This window comes from Polistes dominula, unplaced genomic scaffold, assembly GCF_049000335.1.
Source record: "Polistes dominula isolate Pdom_NZ unplaced genomic scaffold, Pdom_raw_medaka contig_18, whole genome shotgun sequence".
Classification (NCBI taxonomy): domain Eukaryota; kingdom Metazoa; phylum Arthropoda; class Insecta; order Hymenoptera; family Vespidae; genus Polistes; species Polistes dominula.
The window spans coordinates 3,262,285-3,285,453 of record NW_028301164.1 but is presented as its reverse complement, the minus strand read 5'-3'; the positions used below and the strand labels follow the sequence as shown (position 1 = coordinate 3,285,453).

Here is a 23,169-nt window from a genome sequence, read left to right as displayed (position 1 = left end):
AATATGAAACGCTTGTTGAAATTTTCCTAATTCGAATTAGGAGAAGGCAGGTATAAAAATGAGGATGAGGATAAGGATGAGGATGAGGATGAGGATGAGAATGAGAATGAGGATAAGGATGAGAATGAGAATGAGAATGAGAATGAGGATGAGGATGAGGATGAGGATGAGGATGAGGATGAGGATGAGGATGAGGATGAGGATGAGGATGAGGATGAGGGGGTGGTAGGGGGTTTTAGTCCATTCGCCATCTGCCTGCTTTCCTGTTTGCCTGTCGGCCTGTTTGCCTGGTTTTGCCTGGTTTGCCAGCTTGCCTCGGTTCTCTTTGTAAAATCACGTACCGTAACGATGTGGATGAGACGAGGGTGGAAGGGGGAGGACAGGGGGAAGTTACAGAAGAGGAGACGAGAGAGGATGGATTTAAAATCCTTCCTTTTTCTTCTTCTACTTTTACTTCTACTTCTTCGTTTCTCGTTTCTCGATAAGCCTTGATCATCGTTAACCATATTTATTGGATTTTTCTTTCTGTCTCTGTTTCTCTTATTAGTTTTTTCATATTTTTTTTTTTTTTTTTTTTTTTTTTGTTAACAGTATACTCTCTATTTCTCATGAACGTTTTTTTAACAGTAACGTGTGTCACCTTTTGACGTGGTTAAACTCGTATTCGTATAAAGAAACATACAAAGAGAATAATTTGAGTGTTTTATTATCACGTTTATTTCAGTTTTATATTTGTTTTATATATTTTTATGTGTAAAAGTTTTTAAATAAGAAGAAACGCACAGTGTGCAGCAATTTTTGCGTATCATCTTTTTGATTACGTAAAGTTTAAATGATGATTTTTTAATATAATTTATAATATTATATTAATATATATATATTTTATAATAATAAAAAATTTTGATATATAAAAAATTATATAGATTATATGTAATAATATTTTTATATTAATATATATTATAATGATATAAAATTAAATAATATAAAATTAAAAATTACAAAATTAAATAATGTAAAATAAAAAAATAATAATATAAATATTTATATTATTATAATAATATATTTTATATTATATATTTCTTTTTGATTGTTTTTATTTTTTTTTTTACACTATATTTTAAACGTATTATAATTCTTTAAATATCTTGAAACAAAACCACTTTCATAGTTATTCATGCATGTGTGCATGAAATCATGCATAAAAATTGTATTTTATCATAAAATTTAAACTACGGAAACATACTGGATGAATCATTGAAGTATTCGTAATCGTTTCATCTTATTTTCAATTTCAATTCAATATATTATTCATTTGTTTCTTTTGTTTTTAAAAAAATTGTGAATGACACACACACACATAATATGCAATGTTCGATTCAAGGTATTGATCAAAGAATGAGAAATAAAGTAATTATAGATTTATTATTAATTATAGTATTATAATAAGATACACAACACAGATTTTGTACTTAAATTTTTATTAAATTTGGTATTGGTTACTCGAATTTTTATGCGAATTAAATACGCCTACTGGTTTTACAATGTCACCGGATGCATGATGACATATATTACGGTACATATATTACGTTACGACTTAACGTGATGTAATTCTCGTTAAGCTTCATTATATAATTACAAATATTAAAATAGAATATTATTTAAAAGTTGATTTGAACATTTAAAACTATCGTTCATAATAATGGTATATTAAATGATTTCAAATTTGTACAACAGTAATTGAAATAATTAAAGTTATACAAATGGATATGTTTAATTTATGTCTCATAAGTTAGGTCGTTTCAAGAGTTTCTTCATTTTTTTTGTTCTTTTTTTGTTTAGTAATTTTATTTTTTAAGTTGAATAATCATTAGGTTGAATAAAGTATAGAAAAAGGTAAAATAGAGTAGAATAGATATTGTTTAGTAAAATAATGTTAAATACAAAAATATAAGTATATTACTTATGCAATATTGTCTAATTTATCACCAAAAAAAAAAAAAAAAAAGAAGGAATAAATTTTTGGGTTTATCTAATATTTAGAATTTTAAAAATTATTATATTATATATTTACTATTAAATATATTAAAAATAATTTTTGATATAATTATATTATTATTATTATATATTGTTCTACAGTATTAATATTGTTATATTATAATAATTATATATATAAATTATATTAATACTATATATAGAAATATTATATAATATATAATTATTATTATATATTATTATTTATAAACCTTACTATATATATATATATTAAATAAATTTAATATATTAAAAGTATTTTATTGTATATTTAATATTATTAATATTTAATTAAAAATTTTAATTAATTTAAATTTTCTACCGAATTAATTTCCAATTGTCAAAAATGTTATTCCAAAATAAAAATAAAAAATGAATTATTTCGTCTTAACAAAAATTGCAATTTATTCTTTTTCTTATTATTTTTTGTTTGTTTGTTGATTTGTTAAATAACTTTTATCACATTCATTTTTATTCGTGAATTGTTTATCATAAAATTACTATGAAAAAAAAAAAAATGATCCCAAGTGTCTTGTTTATGTTAATTCTAATTTAAAAACTAACGATTAAAACGTTTCAAACAATGTTTTTTTTGTTTTTTTTTTATTTTTTCATCTTCTTATCATTCATACATTTGAAATTTAATTTCGTTTGACTTTAAGTTGAACGAAGTGAAAAGTTTGATTAGAATGAAAAAACGAAATGAAATATATGTTGTTGTCGTCGTCGTCGTCGTCGTCGTCGTCTTTTGAATTACATTTTTTCTTTTTTTTTTTTGAAAAAAAAAACCAAGTCGGTGTCAAGGATTTGTTAATCAGATAAACATTCAGGTTTGTAGTATTCATCATTGAGTATAGCAATGGGCATGGTAATCACCAAAATATCATTCACCATTGTTAGTTTTGTTCCGAAACCTCGAAACCTTTTGAATTTGTTTATCTGACCATTAGATATACAATCGTCTCAGGTGAATATTTTATTTATTTACGTTTGTACATAATAATAATAATAATAATAATAATAATAATAATAATAATAATAATAATAATATTATTATATTGTAATAATATATTATTATTAATTATAAATATATTATTATTATAATATGTATTGTGAATGAATACGCACAAAAAAAAAAAAAAGAGAAAAAGTTAAAAATTTTGACGATTATTGTAGATGATTTTTTTTAACGATAAATTTTCCTTTCATGATGTGGTTATTTTTTATTTTTTATTTTTTTTTTTTTTTTTTTTTTTATCTATCCATCATCATGAATCTCAACCATTCACAAAGGTGAATGGAAAAAGTAAGGGGAAGGTTCTCTTTGAATGTAGGGGGAAAAATATCGTGTTCCTTACGAATTCAGAAGAAGAATCCGATGACCCATGACGATACGCGTGAACAAAAAAAATGTTGGGTATACGAAAGGAGTTAACCTTTTTACGAAGATCTTGGACAGTTACTGCTAAAAGTATGGTTAAAGGTATAATCCTTTTATTTTTTTCTTATTTTATTTTATTTTATTTTATTTTATTCATTTTTTTTTTCAATAATTTACCATATTTTGTTTAACTGAGATTTTTTTACTATGTTTCAAGATTTGCTCTGAATATTTAGAATTAAATTTAAGGAGTTTTGTTTTAAATAAGGATTAAATTGAATTATTAATTAAATTATTAATTAAATTATTATTCCTTATTATTTAAGAAATTGATTTAAATTCTATACAACATTTGCTTCTATTTTCTTTTCTTTTTTTGAGGGGGGAGGGGGAGGATTATTTAAGAATCTTTTTCTAAGATTCTTATTTTGTTCTTTAAAAATATATTTTTATTGGAATTCGCGGAGTTGATGGAATCGTCGATTTGATAATTCTAACATTTTTGTTTTTTTGTTTTTTTTTTGTTTTAATTTTTGCTCAATAATATTTTACCTTTGAACTACGATAAAAAATATTATCGTCGTCCAGGTAATTCTAATTTTCTTGTTAACAAATTTTTTACAATACTTCGTGAATTTCTTTTCTTTTTTTTTTTATCTTGCAATTACGAGTTGTCATAATACTTATGAAAATGTCACGAGTAAATTTAAATTTGACGACGATAGGTCGTTTGTTTTATTTTCATTTCTTTTTTTTTTTTTTATTGGATAATAATTGACAGTAATTATCTAATAGCGCAAATTTTTATTTAACATATTTTTTAATATAAATTGTTTATTGGTATATATATATATATAATGTAATAATTTTTATATATAGAATAAAATAAAATATAATATATATATATATATATTAGGATATATTTATATATACATATATATATTTTTTTTATTATATAAAATTATATTCCTAATAAAAAAAAAAAAAATACAAAATATCCTTTTTAATTAATTATTATTTTATTTATATTTATATTATATTTATATTATAATTATATTATAATAATTAAAAAGTAAAAAATTACAGATCCCTTTAACTATACATAATTATTCAATTAAATATTACATACGTCAATCTTAAATAAAAAAAAAAAAAAAAAAAAACTTTTCTATAATTTCTACGATTCGCGTCATAATACACTGACGCATAATCACGATTAAATGAAATCTAAGCTACGAAAGACGTCATTTCTTTAATACGGAAATTTGACCGGATTTCGTACAAATTGCAAGGCCATGCATTATGTATCTAGCTATATTTCTTAATAGTACATAGTCATCGTCATCGACGACGTATCGTCGTTGACTGTCTGTGTTTGCATAAAAATTTTTATTGCGGTCATACCGCCATGAAGAAATCAATCGAAAAAGAAGGAGGGAAACATTTTATTTCATTTTCCCCGTCCGTCCCTCTCCGCCTCTCTCCCCCGTTTTAACCACCCTCATTCTGTCCCCACCCATTCTTCCTCGTTTCTTACCATACCTAACCACTTTTATTGCTGATGATGCTTTTTATTTCACCTACACGTGAATAACTTGTACGTGAAAATCCCTTACTTTCCTATATCTTCTTATAGTAAAGAATAAAATCGAACGTAACAATACAATTTGACGCTTTTTTTGTTTTTTTATTGATTCCTATTATTATTATTTTTATTTTTATTACTAGTTTGGTCACGTGAAATTACGATTACGACGACGACGACGACACTGCGACGATATATATATATATATATTTTTTTTGTTCTTCTAAATTTTTCCTACTGAATTTTTCCTTCTGAATTCTTCTTTTATTTTTTTATTTTTTATTCAATCGATGGTGATAATAGTTGTACTTCATTGGTCACTATTGAATGCATGCATACCATACTAAATGTGTGTGGACCGCCCACGTGGACTGTCAGAATCATTTAACAATAAGTTACGTATGTATATCGACTGGCGCCAACGATCATGTTCAACGATAATACGATTGAATTGCTAACATTTCCTTTTGTGTATGATCACACGTAATCAGATATCCCAGTTTGTGAAATGATCCCAACTTTAGATTACCTTTGTGTATTATATTGAATTCAGTCGAAAGATTTTCTTTTTTATTTTCATCCTAAATCTACTAAACATAATTCTACTTGTACATGTATTTTTTTCATTTTTTTTTTTACACGAACGATTAAATGATTGGTTTAATAAACAAAAATATAATATATTTGTTTATTATTGATTGATTTTTGTTAAAATTACAAAAGGAATAAACTATTATTATTATTATCATTATTGTTATTATTATTACTGAATTTACTTATTATTACTATTATTATTATTTTTAAAAATAGATAAATTAATTAATCTTTAAATATTATACAAATCAACGATGATATTAATAATTATTCTCAAAAATATTAAATTTATTTTCGTAGTTTAAGTTGGTGTTACAAAATGGGTATGTTTTGATTAAGAAATGAATAAACTATTATTATTATTATTAAATTTACTTACAATTATTATTAAAAATATATAAATTAATAAATATTTAAATCTTATACAAATCAACGATGATATTTATAATTATTCTCAAAAATATTAAATTTATTCTCGTAGTTTAAGTTAGTGTTACAAAATGGGTATGTTTTGATTAAGAAATGAATCAACTATTATTATTATTATTAAATTTACTTACAATTATTATTAAAAATACATAAATTAATTAATCTTTAAATATTATACAAATCAACGATGATATTAATAATTATTCTCAAAAATATTAAATTTATTCTCGTAGTTTAAGTTAGTGTTACAAAATGGGTATGTTTTGATTAAGAAATGAATAAACTATTATTATTATTATTAAATTTACTTACAATTATTATTAAAAATATATAAATTAATTAATATTTAAATCTTATACAAATCAACGATGATATTTATAATTATTCTCAAAAATATTAAATTTATTCTCGTAGTTTAAGTTAGTGTTACAAAATGGGTATGTTTTGATTAAGAAATGAATCAACTATTATTATTATTATTAAATTTACTTACAATTATTATTAAAAATACATAAATTAATTAATCTTTAAATATTATACAAATCAACGATGATATTAATAATTATTCTCAAAAATATTAAATTTATTCTCGTAGTTTAAGTTAGTGTTACAAAATGGGTATGTTTTGATTAAGAAATGAATAAACTATTATTATTATTATTAAATTTACTTACAATTATTATTAAAAATATATAAATTAATTAATATTTAAATCTTATACAAATCAACGATGATATTTATAATTATTCTCAAAAATATTAAATTTATTCTCGTAGTTTAAGTTAGTGTTACAAAATGGGTATGTTTTGATTAAGAAATGAATAAACTATTATTATTATTATTAAATTTACTTACAATTATTATTAAAAATACATAAATTAATTAATCTTTAAATATTATACAAATCAACGATGATATTAATAATTATTCTCAAAAATATTAAATTTATTCTCGTAGTTTAAGTTAGTGTTACAAAATGGGTATGTTTTGATTAAGAAATGAATAAACTATTATTATTATTATTAAATTTACTTACAATTATTATTAAAAATAGATAAATTAATTAATCTTTAAATCTTATACAAATCAACGATGATATTTATAATTATTCTCAAAAATATTAAATTTATTCCTGTATTTTAAATTGATGTTACAAAATTGGTATAACAAGAATATTTTAGCGATCGAATAATAAAGATTATGAAATATTAAAATATGGGTGATATGTTAGAGAAAGAAAGTTTGATTAAAATGTAATTCAAATTTATTGATACGTGAATTTAAATTTTTACACGTGCCTATCGAAGGTTTAACTGTTATTAATGCAATAGTAATGATATATTAACTTTTTGTTTTAGATTGTATTATTTTTTCAAGAAGATAAACATTTCAATAGAAAATTTGACAAACAAAATGAACTTTTATTGTATATGAACTATGATCATATTACAGTATTATTACATCGTTACGATACTTTATGAAAATATCGATATTTTCTTAAGTTATATTTATTTAAAATAAGCAATTTAAAATCGTATAAAAGAAAATGAAGTTATAAAAATAAAAAAAAATAAAAATAAATGTAGAGAGTTACTTTTTCGTGTGTAAGTTCAGATTTTTCAACTCGTATCAAAAATGTACATTTTCTCTGTGTGAAAAGGAAGCTTTTTATATTATAGCCAATTTAAAATCCTATAAAAGAAGATGAAGTTGTAAAAAAAGGGAACATTTTTGTCGAACGTGAATGGCATCGTGGGATTACCAAATTTGTATCAACACACCTGTGTGGCCCAATAAGATTATTAGCAAGTAGTTTTCAAATGTTATTAATAGAAACCAAATTATTGTTTTCGTCTCAAATACACACATGCAATATAATATATTGCAGTAGTGTTTGTATTTTTCTTATCCTACTTTTATCTTGATAAGTAAAAGCAAAATAATTTTTTTTTTTTTTTAATAATTATTAATTATTATCAAATTTGATTAACAAATTAATTAACAGAAAACACGTGAAAATTCGTGGAAATTTTTTATGTTTAAAAATATTCATTGATATCATTAGGAGCAAAATTATTTTTAATAATTATTAATTATTATCAAATTTGATTAACAAATTAATTAACAAAAAACACGTGAAAATTCGTGAGATGTTTTACATTTAAAAATATTCATTCATATTATTCTCATATTACTTTTTCTTTTTTTTTATCTTACATTCAGTTGTGGGTAATCAAATTGGATGAATTTAAGTTGACAGTAAGCAGAAATTTGGTCTAAGATAAACAAGATAACAAGATTTATTTTTTTTTTCTATCAAGATAAGATGAAAGAGTTTCATTAGTGACTTTCATTTAATTTTTTATTATTTTTTTTCAAATTATTTCGTTATATTTCGTGTGTAGAATTCATTTGTTAAAATGTTGTTAAACGTAGTGGAAAATATTACGTCGAACGAGTTTAACCATTCGATCGTAATAAAATATAAGTGTAAAGGGGTAGTAAAAAAAAGGAAAAAAATTTCTCTACCGTAAAAAAAAAAAACACTCACACATTTGCTGGGGGTTGGGTGGAAGGTGGGGGAAACATTTTATAAGCTATATGTATGTATAACGTGGGGTTTGTTCAATGGTAGGACACACGAAAGGCACTGGCCTAAGGGCTGAAATAGCTTTGGGTAACCAAGATCATAAATAGAGGTATATTTAAAAAAAAAAAAAAAAAAGAAAAAGAAGAACTATAGGGTAGAAGCATTTGTGGCAGCACGAACACTGTACCACCCTTTCGAAAACCATATTGCGAAGGGGTGACTTTTTTCTTTTTTCTCTTTTTTAACATTTTTCGTTTCTTTTCCTTAGACTATTGGATTTTCTATACCGTGCGTTGTATTATTCTGATAAAAAATAAAGGGCTGTAAAATAAATAAGAGGATAAGATGTACTCAAAAAAGAACAAAAGAATAAAATTGCTTACAACGCTTGTACATTGACCTTTGAACCAACTCTTCTGAATATTTTTTTTTTTAATTTTGCTTATATTATTCTTTGCTTATATGTTTTATGGAATTATTTAAATTACAAGTTTTCAATGAATAAATAAATTATATAAATTATTTTAAACGTTTTATAAAGTAAATTAAAATAATAATTTAATATTAATTACTAAAGTATAACTTTTAGCATTGGTTATTTGTCAATTTAATTTAAAGGTTGTTATTTGATTAAAAAATTAGAAATAAATAAACCAAATAATGTACCCTTTTTATATTAAAAATATATTTTACAAAATAGTAGTAACTAAATTATACATTTTGGCATACATTATTTGTCAATTTAATTTAAGGGTTGTTATTTGATTAAAAAATTAGAAATAAATAAACCAAATAATGTACCCTTTTTACATTAAAAATATATTTTACAAAATAGTAGTAACTAAATTATACATTTTGGCATACATTATTTGTCAATTTAATTTAAGGGGTTGTTATTATTTAATTAAAAACTACAAATAAATCAAATAATGTATTCTTCTTTTACTTGGAATATTTGTTAAAACACGAATGATTGTTCAGAATGTTGTGTTAGATTTTGTTATTTGATTTACTAATTGTTATAAATGAAATAATCAAATTTTCTTGATGTTTTGTTTAGGTTTGCCGAACGCAGTCAAGCTGGCTGCCTCTGGTGGTAAGCCCTCCGTTGCCGTCGCCGCCTCCGCGCACCCCCCTGTGCTGTGGAGCTCGCGCAGGAAGCCGGGTAAGTTAACAATTTTATTTACAATTTATGTTACAAGTTGAAGCAATAAAATATTTAACTAATATTCAGATAAATTAATTGGCTTGTTCCGTTTAACGCTAGGAATGGAAAGTTTTTGAATCTTTGAATATTTTACTAAGTTAATGTGCACATTAACAGCTTCCGTGTGGTTAAAAGTATCGTTAAAGGTCTTTGTTATAAACATTTTTTTTTACGTCAAACAACAATAGAACAATCCCTTTGCTACCCACCTAGGCAAAGATTTCGAAAATGTGTTCAAAATAAGTGACGATGAAAAGTTGACAAGTTTTGAGTTTATTAAGAGCAAGCAGGGTTTGAAAAGTTTTGAGCTTACTATGAGCACGGTTTGAAAAGTTTTGAGCTTACTATGAAGAAGGGTTCGAAAAGTTTTGAGCTTACTATAAAGAGGTTTTGAAAAGTTTTAAGCTTTGTATAAGATTTTTACATTCTGTTACATTGTGCTATCTAATTTACAACATTGTAATATAGAGTAATGTAGTATAATATATTATATAATACCTTTTTATTTTATTTTTCATTATATATGATAAATATAAAAATTAATATAACAACATTGTTTATTTTGTAACTATCAGAATTTATGGTTTGATAATTAATTGAAGATATTCTCTGATTGGTTTTGTTATTGAATTCTTGTTATTTGCATTCTGAAATTATTTTAAATGAAAAATCAAAGTTAGAGGATTGTATAGGAATAATTTAAATTATTAATTTTACAAAAATTATTTGATTAATTATTAAATTAATTTTATTTATTAAACTAACGAAAAACTATCTGTATTGGTGGACACAGGACATAAATTATTAATTATCTTTTAACTATCAGAATTTATGGTTTGATAATTAATTGAAGATATTCTCTGATTGGTTTTGTTATTAAATTCTTGTTATTTGCATTCTGAAATTATTTTAAATGAAAAATCAAAGTTAGAGGATTGTATAGGAATAATTTAAATTATTAATTTTAAAAAATTATTTGAATAATTATTAAATTAATTTTATTTATTAAACTAACGAAAAACTATCTGTATTGGTGGACACAGGACATAAATTATTAATCGAATGAAACAAATGAATATTCCGACAATCCTACAAAATCCTACAAATGTTTGAATTTATTTTCATAGAATACTTTCAAATATTACCTTACATTATTTTCTAGAGATAAATCATATATATATATATATATTCTCATTCAATTTAATTCTAATAATAATAATATATAAATATTAATAATTGATACAATGAAACCATAATAAGAAAAATGATTAAATATTTAAAGAACAAATTGCATGATTTGAAGAAAAATTCTCGATGAATATCTTTATCTCGATTGGAATAATCTGATAATAAATGAAATGACATTAAATAAGTGTCAAAGTTTTATCAGATGTTAACAATACTTGAAATGAATCTTATTAAAAAGTATTTTAAATGAGAGACAATTTAAAGATCAAAAAAGTTAGGAAACATTCTAGTTGACCTGCAATGTCTATTTATTCTAGTTATTTGCCACACATGTGGCATACTACGCGAACGGAGAACCCATGCAATTGGCCGGAGGTCAATTTCTCCGCGACCGGCTTAATCCGATACGAGTGCACTTGACCCCAACTTATTAACCTCGGCCCGGTCAATCCTGCATCTCTCAATGAATCCTTTTTAAGCGAGGCAAATCGTTACGCGTACACCCAACCATTTCTTATCAACTCCTTTTCCACCTTTCGGTTATTCCTACACATTTTTCTTGTCTTTTCTTTTCTTTTCTTTTCTTTTCCTTTTTTTTTTTTCATTTCGTGGATAAAACAAAATAAAATCAAAACTTTGATCGGATTTATATTTTATTCGTCCAATTGCAAAAATTGGTGTTAGAAAAAAATTTATTCAATTTATTAAATCTAATAAAATAACTTAAATTTTGTATTATTAATTATTTTATATTTTGTAATTTTTCTTTTTTTAAATTATTATCTTAATCTTAATTTTTTATTATTACTTTAATTTTACATTATTTACAAACTTTAATTTAAATTCTTAATTGTATTTAAGTTTTAATTAAATACGTGATTTTATTTAACTGCTATTAAATAAAATCAATAAATAATTATTTGATAATTTTATTAATAGTAGAAAAATATAAATAATTATTTACTATCAAATTTAAAAATAAATAAAAATATAAGAATATTGAAAAAAAAAATTATTATTCGAATTCATTTACGTTTAAATTTAAAAAAAGTTTGTTATTTTATTAAATAATTAATCTTATTTAAAGTTTTAATTAAATACTGAATTTTATTGAAGTTTTAATTAAATGAAATAAATAGATAATTATTTTCTATCACAATTTTTAAATAAATAAAAATATAGAAATATTTGAAGAAACAATTATCTCAATTAATTTACATTTACTTAAATAGAATTATTAAAAAAAACAAAAAAAGAAAAATAATATTAAATTTTCAAAACAATAAGAAAATGAATAATTCAAAAAATTTTGTATAAACAAATATATATTTCTCAATTTAAAAAACATTTTAAAAATATTATAAAAAAAATATTCTTTAAATATTATCTTTTAAAAATTAGACTTTTCTTGTTTTCGAATCAAACAATAATTATAAAAGAATATCTTATAAAATTATTGCAAAGATTGTTACGAAAGTAATTAAAAAAAAAAAAGAGGAATTGAAAAAAAAAAATAAGAAAGAAATAGTATCGTGACCTGTTGACCTAAACGATTAAAATGATAATTTGGATGATGACACATGCACGATATTGTAGAACATAATCGCGTGTCACATTGCAACTTTCGCAGTAATCCCTTTTTTTTTTTTTGCTTTTTTTGCTTTTTTTGTCGCAGTCGTTTCCGCATCTCTTTTTCTTTCTTTCATTCGCATTATAGCGTGCAAAAGAACACAAAGTGTTATACCTAATCGTTGTTTAGGTCGGTTGACCATAGGAAGATTGCTAGTCGCAATCTTTAAGAAATTAAACTCCTCATACCACATCCGTTTTTTTTTATTTTTTTTTTTTATTGTCCAAGTAGATTATTAACTTCTTTTTTTTTATCAGAATAATATTATTCATACTTGTTTTTTTTTTTTTGGTTAACAATATCTTCTTTAATCACATCGTTCTGTTTAATTGTTTATTGGTAAACAACTCACGAGTGAGTGAGAATAATTTTTTGTTTTAGAATCATTTAACAATTTTTATTATTTATTTATATAAATATAAAACAAATTACTAACGTTAATAGATGGTGGGCTAGGGCTATTATAATATATAAATATATATATATTTTTATATTATTTTTCATATATTTTATAGATTAGTGTATATTTTATATATTTATATATTTATATATTTATCAATTTATATTTTTATTTAATTATATATTTATAGATTTATATATTATATTTTATATATTTATAAATTTATAGATTTATATATTATATTTTATATATTTATATATTTATATATATTTACATATTATATTTTATATATTTATATATTATATTTTATATATTTATATAAATTATTATGTATATTTATATAAATTATTTTATATATTTATATATTTATAAATTTATATATTAACATCTTTTTTATATTTAATAATTAATATTAAATTACACATATGGTACGTGATTTTTAATAATCTAACTTCACAAATTATTTAAAATTTTCTCTAATTATCGTTCTCACAGTAGTCTCGTTAAAAAAATGTCTCCTTACTAAATGCATTAGACGTGAGAAAGATTGTTTTAAACCCAAATAGAATTTGTTTTGATAATAACGTTTATTTAAAAGGTATTTTAATTGGAAATAAAATAAAAAGATAATAGTATACCGAATAGTATCATCAGTTAATAAACTTTTGTTTCCCCCATACGGTAAGAATTATTTTTCCCTATATAGTCATCGTACCGTCGTCATCCGGTTTAATCGCGTTCTGTCGGAAACGAAGCGACGATTTCACGACCTACTTTATTTCTTTTTTTTTTTTATTTCTTTCATGTTATTGTTACTTATTTTCTTTGTTCATTTTCCTTCCTTTCTTTTCTTTCCTTCCTTTCTTTTAAACGAAAATATCGTGAAATCCAGAGCACGCGTTTCTGCGGCTAATCGTAAGATTAAGAAATGTATTGCGGCTTATGCTAGGGGATTCCCTTTTCAGTAAGTACTGTAAGTAAGTAAATAAGTAAATGTTAAAGTATATAAGTAAGTACATATATATAATATATATATATATACCCTTCTTAACAATCTCGTTAAAAATGGAACACTCGTTAAACCCTTTTTAAATTTCAAACCGAATAAGAAAGTTCTAACCATGCTAAGAGAACCCTTCCTTTTCTTCACGTAAATAAAAAAAAGAAAGAAAAAAAAGAACAAAATTAGAAGAACATAATTCTCCTTTTGTAGAATAGAAAAAAATCTCTCTTATAAAAGATTAAGAAACTTTGGAAGAAAATTTACGAAACGTGTACGAAGAAATTGAATATCGAACAAGTGGATGGAGGAGTTGGGGTTTTTTTTGTGTGATTTCTGGTTTTCTCTTTTATCCTTTCATCATATTCTATCTTTTTTTTCTTTTTTTTTTTGTACAATCCAATTTTTATCGATGATGATATAATAAAAGGAAAACGTTAGTTACCTTTGATTAAAACATTCCAACCGTCTTCTACGTCTTCTCCTATTTTCTACTTTGTCACGTTTGTCCTCGCGATGTGGCCGGAAACGCGTCAATGGTCTGATTCCTTGTAGTAAGTCAGTCTCATGCGACTGGAAAACGGAAACGAGAGCCGACAAGTCACGTGGAACAAATCTTGGCGTCTGGTAGTCGTTACGCGATTTCATGTTTCTTTATCTTTTTTCTTTTATTCTCCTATCTTTCTATCTATCTATCTATCTATCTATTTATCTATCTATCTATCTATCATGTTCTCACGTGTTAATGTGTACTTTTTGTTCCTTGTATTTGATCTTGTTTGTTTGTTTGTTTTTTCTTTTCTTATTTTTCTAGTTATAAGAGTTCTATTATATAAAACTTTCATTAAATTTCCTTTGACAGATGTAAACCGGTATTGTTACTATTGACAAAGTCTCCAAATAATACACTTACTTACCTTTAGTGAATTCTCTTCTAACACTAAATTGAAAAAGTAATTGAATCGGTTATTCAGAAATTCACGATTGTCGTCACGTCTTTTATTTATCGTCAGCACGATGCTTGCTTGTGTTCTATGTTGGTGAGGTAACGATCGTGAAAGAGAAATCTTCTTCTTCTTCTTCTTCTTCTTCTTCTTATTATTATTATTATTATTATTATTATTATTATTATTATTATTTTTATACTTTTATTTCTTCCTCTTGATTTTCTTTTTTCGTTCCGTATTTATCACGACACGAGGCATTTTTGTAATATCCTTGACGTTGGACAACATGATCAATTATAAATGAAAATAAGATTTTGAGACATATCAAATTTATCGTATCATTTTGATCATATTTTTCTGTGTGATAGTGAAATTTTAATCAAATTAGGAATAAGTTTGTTTAAAGTAATTATTATTTTATTAATAAATTGGCTATTATTATTATTATTTTTTTTTACTACTAATAAATAAAACTTTGTTAATTTTGAGACGGTATTAGAAGTGTAATATATAATAAAAATAATTAAATTAATTTCTTATTAGTATTCTTTTATGTTTTATACATTATATTATTAATAAATATAAAATTACCTTTTTTTTATATTACATATATTATTTATATTATATTTTTATATTATATATATATATATATATATATATATATATATATATATTAATTATATTAAAAGTAGTTATATATATATATATATATATATAATAATATATTTTACAATATATAATATAAAAGATTTTTATAATTTAATTAATTTAATTATTATATTATAATTAATATTCTTATTTTATATATAATAATAAATATTTTATAACATATTATATTACATTATATTCTAATCTATTTTTATAGATCATAATTTATAATTATATATATATATATATATAACTATTTTTAATTTAAACAAAAAATAAAATTTCTCTGCCACGTTGGTGTGGTTAATTTCTACAAAAAAAAAAAAAAAAAAAAAAACGCGTTGTACATTTGTCCGTGCCTCGAAGTGTCAAAACACAATCTAAAGTATCTAATTCTAAATTAACAATTTTAAAAAAATAAATTTTAATCAATATCAATTAATACTTAATTACAAATTTTGTTTAGAAATTAAAAACAAAATAGAAAACAAAAGCAAAAAGTTAAGTATCTTTCTATCGTTACTTTCACGTGTTCGTGCAAAACGTTTGAATAGATGGAGGAAGAAGAAGAAGAAGAAGAAGAAGAAGAAGAAGAAAAAGAAGAAGAAAAAGACGAAAAAGACGAGCAATGGAAAGGGAATGAAGAGGGGGAGAGAGGGAGAAGGGGGTGGTGGTGTTGGTGGAATGCAGTTAATGCAACGTTTCCTGAAATGTGAGGTAATCCTCGAACTGGGCAGACGATCGTTCTCGACGCGTACGACCGCGACCGGACAACGCCCGCGCTTTTCAACGTTTCTCATTATTTTTTATTTTTTTTTTATTTGTCTCTTTTCAACTCCAACAAGAACGGCGACATCCGCAATTTCATTGCGGATTGCGCAATGAACGTGGTGTCCACCATGTAACTTCCTTTTTTTTTCTTTTTCACATTTGTTTTATTTCCGTTCGAGAGTAAAAATCATCCCTCATGGCGATTGGTCAATCTTCAAAATTCACATCTCCCCCCTCCCTCCATTTATCCCCTCTCTTTCTTCAATCGACCAATCCTCTTCCGTGTCACCCCCTCCAATCGTTTTCATCGTCCAATACTCTTCAACGTTACCCCCTCCAATCGTTTTCATCTTCACATTGAAGATTCGTCGATTTCAGGGGCAAAAAAAAAAAAAAAAAAGAAATTGCAGAAAATTATACAGATTATTAATATTGTTTTAAAATTATTTAATAGAAAGTTAAAATAATGATTATTTTTAATTTAAAATTGTAGTTATTAATCTACATTTTTACAATTTATATTCAACATACATATGTCCGTTTGTTTTTCTTTTTCATTTAGGTCTATTGAATTTAATCATCTACAAAAAAATTTACTTTTTTAATTTTACCTTAAAAAAGTTAAGAGCGCAAATGAATTGCATATTTATTATTATGATGTTATACAGATATTTTTTTCATCATTTAGTGGTATTTCGTAATAATTTGAAATCATAGAAGAGTTAAAAGTTAATGAAATGTTCTGTTACGAACGAACAAAAGTTTGAACAGAAGTTATAATGTTTTGTGTTGCTTGTGAACGGTTTATTAATTATTAGTAAGATCAAAAATAGTAATTAATTAAATTTTATACTTTTCAAATACGTAAAAAATACGTAAAATAAAAAGATAAAAAAGAAAGTTCTTTTATAATAACAGCGAATCCAGAGTTAATCACAATTTATGAGGAACTTATTGCCTGGATATAAATTGGATTATTTTTAAGCGTTGGTTGGAAACACACTAAAAGGATAATTTATTAAAATAAGATTATTAATATTAATTAATAAATTATCAAAAAAAAAAAGAAAGAAACAAATTACGAAATTAATGAGTACCATAGAATTCGAAAGTAAATTTGTAAAAAAAAAGAAAGAGAGAGAGAGAGAGAGAGAGAGAGAGAGAGAAAGAAAGAAAGATAGAAAGAAACAATTTGTATGTGTGTAAAAAAGAAAAACCAGAATAACGAGTAATAGTCGATTATAATTTATAAAATCACGTTTCAAAATAAAATATCATTTGCAAAAGGTTATAGTGTTATTTGTGTTTTTAATTTGATCATCGAACAATTTTATAATTCGATAGTTCATCGTTGTTTTTTTGTTCATTTTATTTTAGATTTAGTTTAAGATTATATTACGAAAGATATGTTTACATCGAATATAAACGCATAGTCTTAAGCTAATCAAAATTATTATATATATATATTTATGAATCATATTTAAAAAAAAAAATAAATAAATACATAAAAAAAAAGAGAAAAAACACATCTAAATTCTAATCATATAAATATATATTAAAAAAAAAAAAAAAAAAAAATCTCTTAATTCTAATTAATATAAAATCGTTGCACAATATTTTCACCACAAACATCATCATTCAAATCTTTCAAAAGTCCTAATTAATTCATTCAATTGCAAACATATATTTCATACGTTAATTTTAAAATAATTTTTTATTCAAATAACTACTCACCTTTCTCACATACTTTTTTTTTTTATTATCCATTTTGTTATTTTATAAAAGGTGTGTTCACGTACATCTGTAATAAATCAATGTATCAATAAAATTTCAATTACTGTGAAGAGTAACGATAAGAAATGAAACAATAACTAAAATCTACAAAATATTACAATTTATTGACATAATGAGAGAAAATCACAATGTATACTATATATATATATATATATATATATATATATATATATATATATATATATATATATAATATACTATATATATATATATAGTATATTATAATATATATATATATATATATTATAATACTATATATATATATATATTATAATACTATATATATATATACTATATATATATATATAGTATATATATAATATATATATATAATATACTATATATATATATATATATATATATATATATATATATATATATTGACATGTAAATGGGATTTTAGAAAAATGTTTACTTATTCTAATGGGGAACATAGACAAAAATTGGGTTTCTTTTAACAGGAAAGTAGAGGACGTTTAGAGAATTGAACGAAGTTCCGACGTGTCAGTACGATACTCCAAATGCTACCTCATCGGTTACATAACTTGCTAGTAGAAACTTGGACCTTTTCATGTATATGTTAACATACACACATATACACACAGAAATCTATACATGTCGTTCTTGTGAAAACTTGATTGGCAAAGCCAGTCAGTCGTTTCTTTCTCTCTTTCCCACTCTTCCGCTTTTGCTGTCGTGAACAACGTACACTGACGAACATAAATGACGTATTCACGCACTCATGCTAGTCAATTTCAAACACATATTTAATATGTATATATATATATATTAGACAATAAATAAGTATAATAAGTATTATACCTAATTATATAGAATAGTTATAAAAAATATGACCCAACAATGATATTTTTCCTTTCTTATCAACAATTTTTTTGTTCCTTTTTTCATTTGTCCACTAATTTTAACAAGAACACCAACAATTTTCTTTCCTATTTTCTTTCAAGCTATATTATCATTAACCATATCTGTTATTTCTTGTTTCCTTTTTTTGTTTTTTTTTTTGTTTTTTTTAATTGCTCGTTGTTTACTCGTATTTTCAATCAACCGAACGTTAAGATTACGTTATCGTCTAAGTTTTTATATTTTATTTCATTTTATTTATTTATTTATTTATTTATTTATTTATTTATTCATTTTATATTCATCGTTATGTATTCCTAAGATCGTTTTTAATTAATACATATGAAATAATTTCTCAACGATGTTAATTCAAAGTCTAAGTACATTCGAATTGATCGTTTTCAGGTCAAGAATAATTGTTAAATAAATATTTTTGTACATATATTTATGTATCTTAAGTTAGATCAAATAGATTCTAAAGGAACTAGCGTAATCGATATTTTTATCGTCTTGCCCGAGAAACATTTAAAACGTAGGCACGTTAGTTAAACGTTTACGCCTTATTTAACGGAAAAGTGTGTAATAATAGTATAATAAAAAAAGAAAAAAAAAAAAGAAGAAGAAAAATAAAAACTATACGATGAACTAGGATCTAGTAAGAACTAGGTAAATTAGAATTATATAATAAATCTTAAGAAATTCTAACATGGGATCGATAACAATTATTGAAGTAGAATTATATATGACATGAGCTATATTTAACTCTTTAACTTGTAAATAACTAAAATAATAGACAAAATATCAGATGTTACGATTATGTTAAGAAACAAACAAGTATTACGTATACGATATAAAATAATAAAATTGTAGAAATAAAAAAAAAAGCAAAAAGAATAATCGACTGATCGAATTTAAACAAATTCGAATTAAAAATAATGTAAGAAAAATTAATAAAAAAATATATAACAATTTTTAAAATTGTAGAAATAAAAAAAAGAAGCAAAAAGAATAATCGACTGATCGAATTTAAACAAATTCGAATTAAAAATAATCGAAAAAGAATAAAAAGAAAAATAAATCACTTGCGATAGTTGTAAATTACAGAAAAGTATAACTATTACGTACATGATTTATGCACATATATATATATATATATATATATGAATTTGCAAATAAGAAATATCAATGAAACAGTAAAAAATAAAGTATAAAATTTCTAGATTAAGAACACAAACAAGTAATATATAACCTAGTAATTTTGAAAAAAATTGTACAAACAAAAAATTCCCAAGGATCGTTTTAATTTGTTACAACTCAAACGATTATATTATCATATTAGTATATGCAGGAATTGAGGAGTATGAAAAGAAACAAAAAAAAAAAAACAAAAAAAAAATGAAGAGGCGCCAAGTCGGAAATAATGGTAATATATGAATCATTAATATGTCTTTCTTATATAATTAAATTCTTATTGGCTATGTATACACACACACACATACATACATACATAGATAGATACATACATACATACATACATACATATATACATATGTACGTAAAATGATAGACATAATTATCCGCTTTAAAGTTAATGATACATGAAATAAATTATTTTCATTCGTCTTCATCTTCTTCTTCTTCTTCTCCTTTTACTTCATCGACTTCTTCTTTTTCTTTGTTCTTTATTCGATAGCATATTTCATATTCGTTTATTCGTTTACATTTATAAAAAAAATGTGGGTTTTCTTTTCACTCCACAATTTCGTTCACTTTTCTTCTTATCCTTTTCCTCACCCGGACGCGCTCATATACTTATGTAAATATGCGTATGCGTTCTTATCGTGCACGAAGCGATACCAGCTTACATACACACATACACACATGTTCTTTCAACGAACAACCAAATAGATAAAATTTTCCTCGCTTGACAAAACTCTCCTCGACTTTATTTGAAAAATCAACTCTCTCTCTCTCTCTCTCTTTTTCTTTCCCCCATTTTGTTTCCTGGAAATAGTCCAATATTTTATATATTGGTGACACTATTGATAATACTCTATTGGTATTTCATTTTTATTTTCAACAATATCATCTAGTTCGTACTTATTTTCAATTCTTTACTTTAGATTAGATGAAAATACTATTTTTTAAATTCTTCCTTTTTATTTCCATCTCTCTCTCTCTTTCTTCATTTTTTATTCATTTTGTTTTCTTTTGGAATATATAATATTATGTCGATTTAAACAACACACATCATCCATCGTGCACTTTGCCATTTCGTTTTCAACACCCTCGGGATAAAAAGTTCTTATTTTCATTTCAGATTACTTTGGCTTATGTTAAAAAAAAAAAAAATTGATCTTCCGTTTCTTTTTTTCTCTTTTATTTTATCCCATTTTACTTTTTTATAGTAAAATAAATAAAGAAAAATTGTATTTACTGCAAAGTTACATTGTACAGCTCGTACACGTATTTATACTTACTTACTTTACTTACTTTACTTACTTATTTAGGTACTTACTTACTTACTTACACAAGACTCAGCTTGTCCAAGAAATTTCTCCTCTCACCCGTCGAGGGAGATCGTCCATAACGTTAACCTACGCGACACGGACAACCGTCGGGACGATAAAAGTCATGTTTACTTTATCGAAGATTAGCGAAGGCCTTGCTGCGCGCCTGACGTAAGCGCGGGCGTGCGCGTGAATGTGCGCACGAGTATGCGCACGAGCTACAAACTTCATCTTCTTATTTTTTTCTCTTCATCATCATATTCATCTTCATTTATTTCCTCATATCTTTTCTTCTTCATCGTTACATGAACATCATCTTTTACTTCATCTTTGCTGTTTAGTTTTATTTCCTTTCTCTTTTAAACTTTTTATTTGTTTGTTATTACTTTTTCTTTTTTTTTTCTTTCAAAATCATAAAAACAAAAAGAGACTAAGAAAAAAAATAAATTAATGAAATTTTCCGAGTTATTGCAGTCGATATTTTATTAGCGTAGTGAATTTGAGCGCCGCTCATTGGAGCAACGTGGAATCATAACGTAACATCGGTTTCCCGCCTATTTTTCAAATATCTTAACCAATCAAATGTAAGAGTGGGGATAAGGAGACACGTTCCATTAGTTGTAATGATCAACAGACGGATTTGTTTTTTTTTTCTTTTTATTGCATTTAAGTAACAGTAATTAATGTAAATTACGATTTTCCGATGTATTCTAAGAAATTACATGTAAACGATCATTCATCACCAATGATCATGTTAATCGTCAATATTGCAGTATGATGCCTTTTTTCAAACTTTTATATTTCAATTATCTTACAGACCATTTGCCATTCGCATAAGTTCAAATGGAAATATATTTTTTGTATTTTGTAAAAAATTTATTTTTCGATGCTAATCAATCATGTCTAAGTTGAATCTCCAATGGGAATATTATTTTTTTTTAATTTTTTTTTTTTTTGAATGAATTACGTGTTTTTAATTAGGTAGATACTCTACGTCTTACGTAATGAATTCATTGACTTTTTAACATGTTTATCTTTCAAGATATCTCAAGGTCGTTCGTTAGGAATCAACATCTACTTTCATTGGACTTTCAAAAATTGTGACTTGTTTTTTTATTTTATTTTTTATTTCTTCTTTTTTTTTTTTTTGATTCTACATTGAAAAGGACAACCTTGGGTGTCAACAAAAGTGATTTAAGGAATCCCTATGTTATATTTCAACCTTTAAATCCTCATAAATTTGTTAGTAGACATCCCTAATACGATTTTTTATGTTATTAGAGTGGGGAGGGGGAGAGGAGAGATATAATGAGCTATCATCAATTGAATTGTTATAGAAAAGAAAAAAAAGCAACAACAAGAAACAGGCTTTTCCTATATTTTATTAAATAAACAAAACGAGATATCAAGAAAAAAATAAATAAATAAAAATGCCCAAACTTTTCCAGAGGGATTTTTTTCTCTCTAAATAAATAATAGAGTACGAAAGAACTAAAACAAAATAAAATATCATTCCTGAGAGGTTTTTCCAAATGTTGGAAACAGAACGTGTTGTAAGTCATGTAAGTGTAAGTCAAAAAAAGAAAAAAAAAAAAAAGAAAAA

General features: G+C 23.9%; 1 protein-coding gene and 1 long non-coding RNA gene across 18 annotated transcripts in view; one reads left to right on the top strand and one right to left on the bottom strand.

Annotated features, from left to right (window-relative positions):
• The window catches only part of LOC107070339 (dual 3',5'-cyclic-AMP and -GMP phosphodiesterase 11), a gene marked incomplete at its 5' end in the record, with an annotated part of 89,615 nt that overhangs the window by 9,993 nt on the left and 56,453 nt on the right, over window positions 1–23,169 (top strand). The window contains one exon of the mRNA XM_015328441.2: window positions 9,671–9,775. Coding sequence (XP_015183927.2) covers window positions 9,671–9,775 — 105 coding nt within the window. The remainder of the gene's footprint in view (window positions 1–9,670; window positions 9,776–23,169) is intronic.
• LOC149030503 (uncharacterized) lies at window positions 9,782–21,966 on the bottom strand. 17 transcript variants are annotated; one of them, XR_016178721.1, is made up of 4 exons: window positions 21,575–21,966; window positions 18,136–18,202; window positions 14,481–14,608; window positions 9,782–10,464 (listed from the first exon to the last, which is right to left on the bottom strand). It is a non-coding gene; the product is annotated as an uncharacterized LOC149030503 (long non-coding RNA). The 17 variants fall into 17 exon arrangements; XR_016178723.1 differs by having other exon boundaries at window positions 21,583–21,966; XR_016178722.1 differs by having other exon boundaries at window positions 21,587–21,966.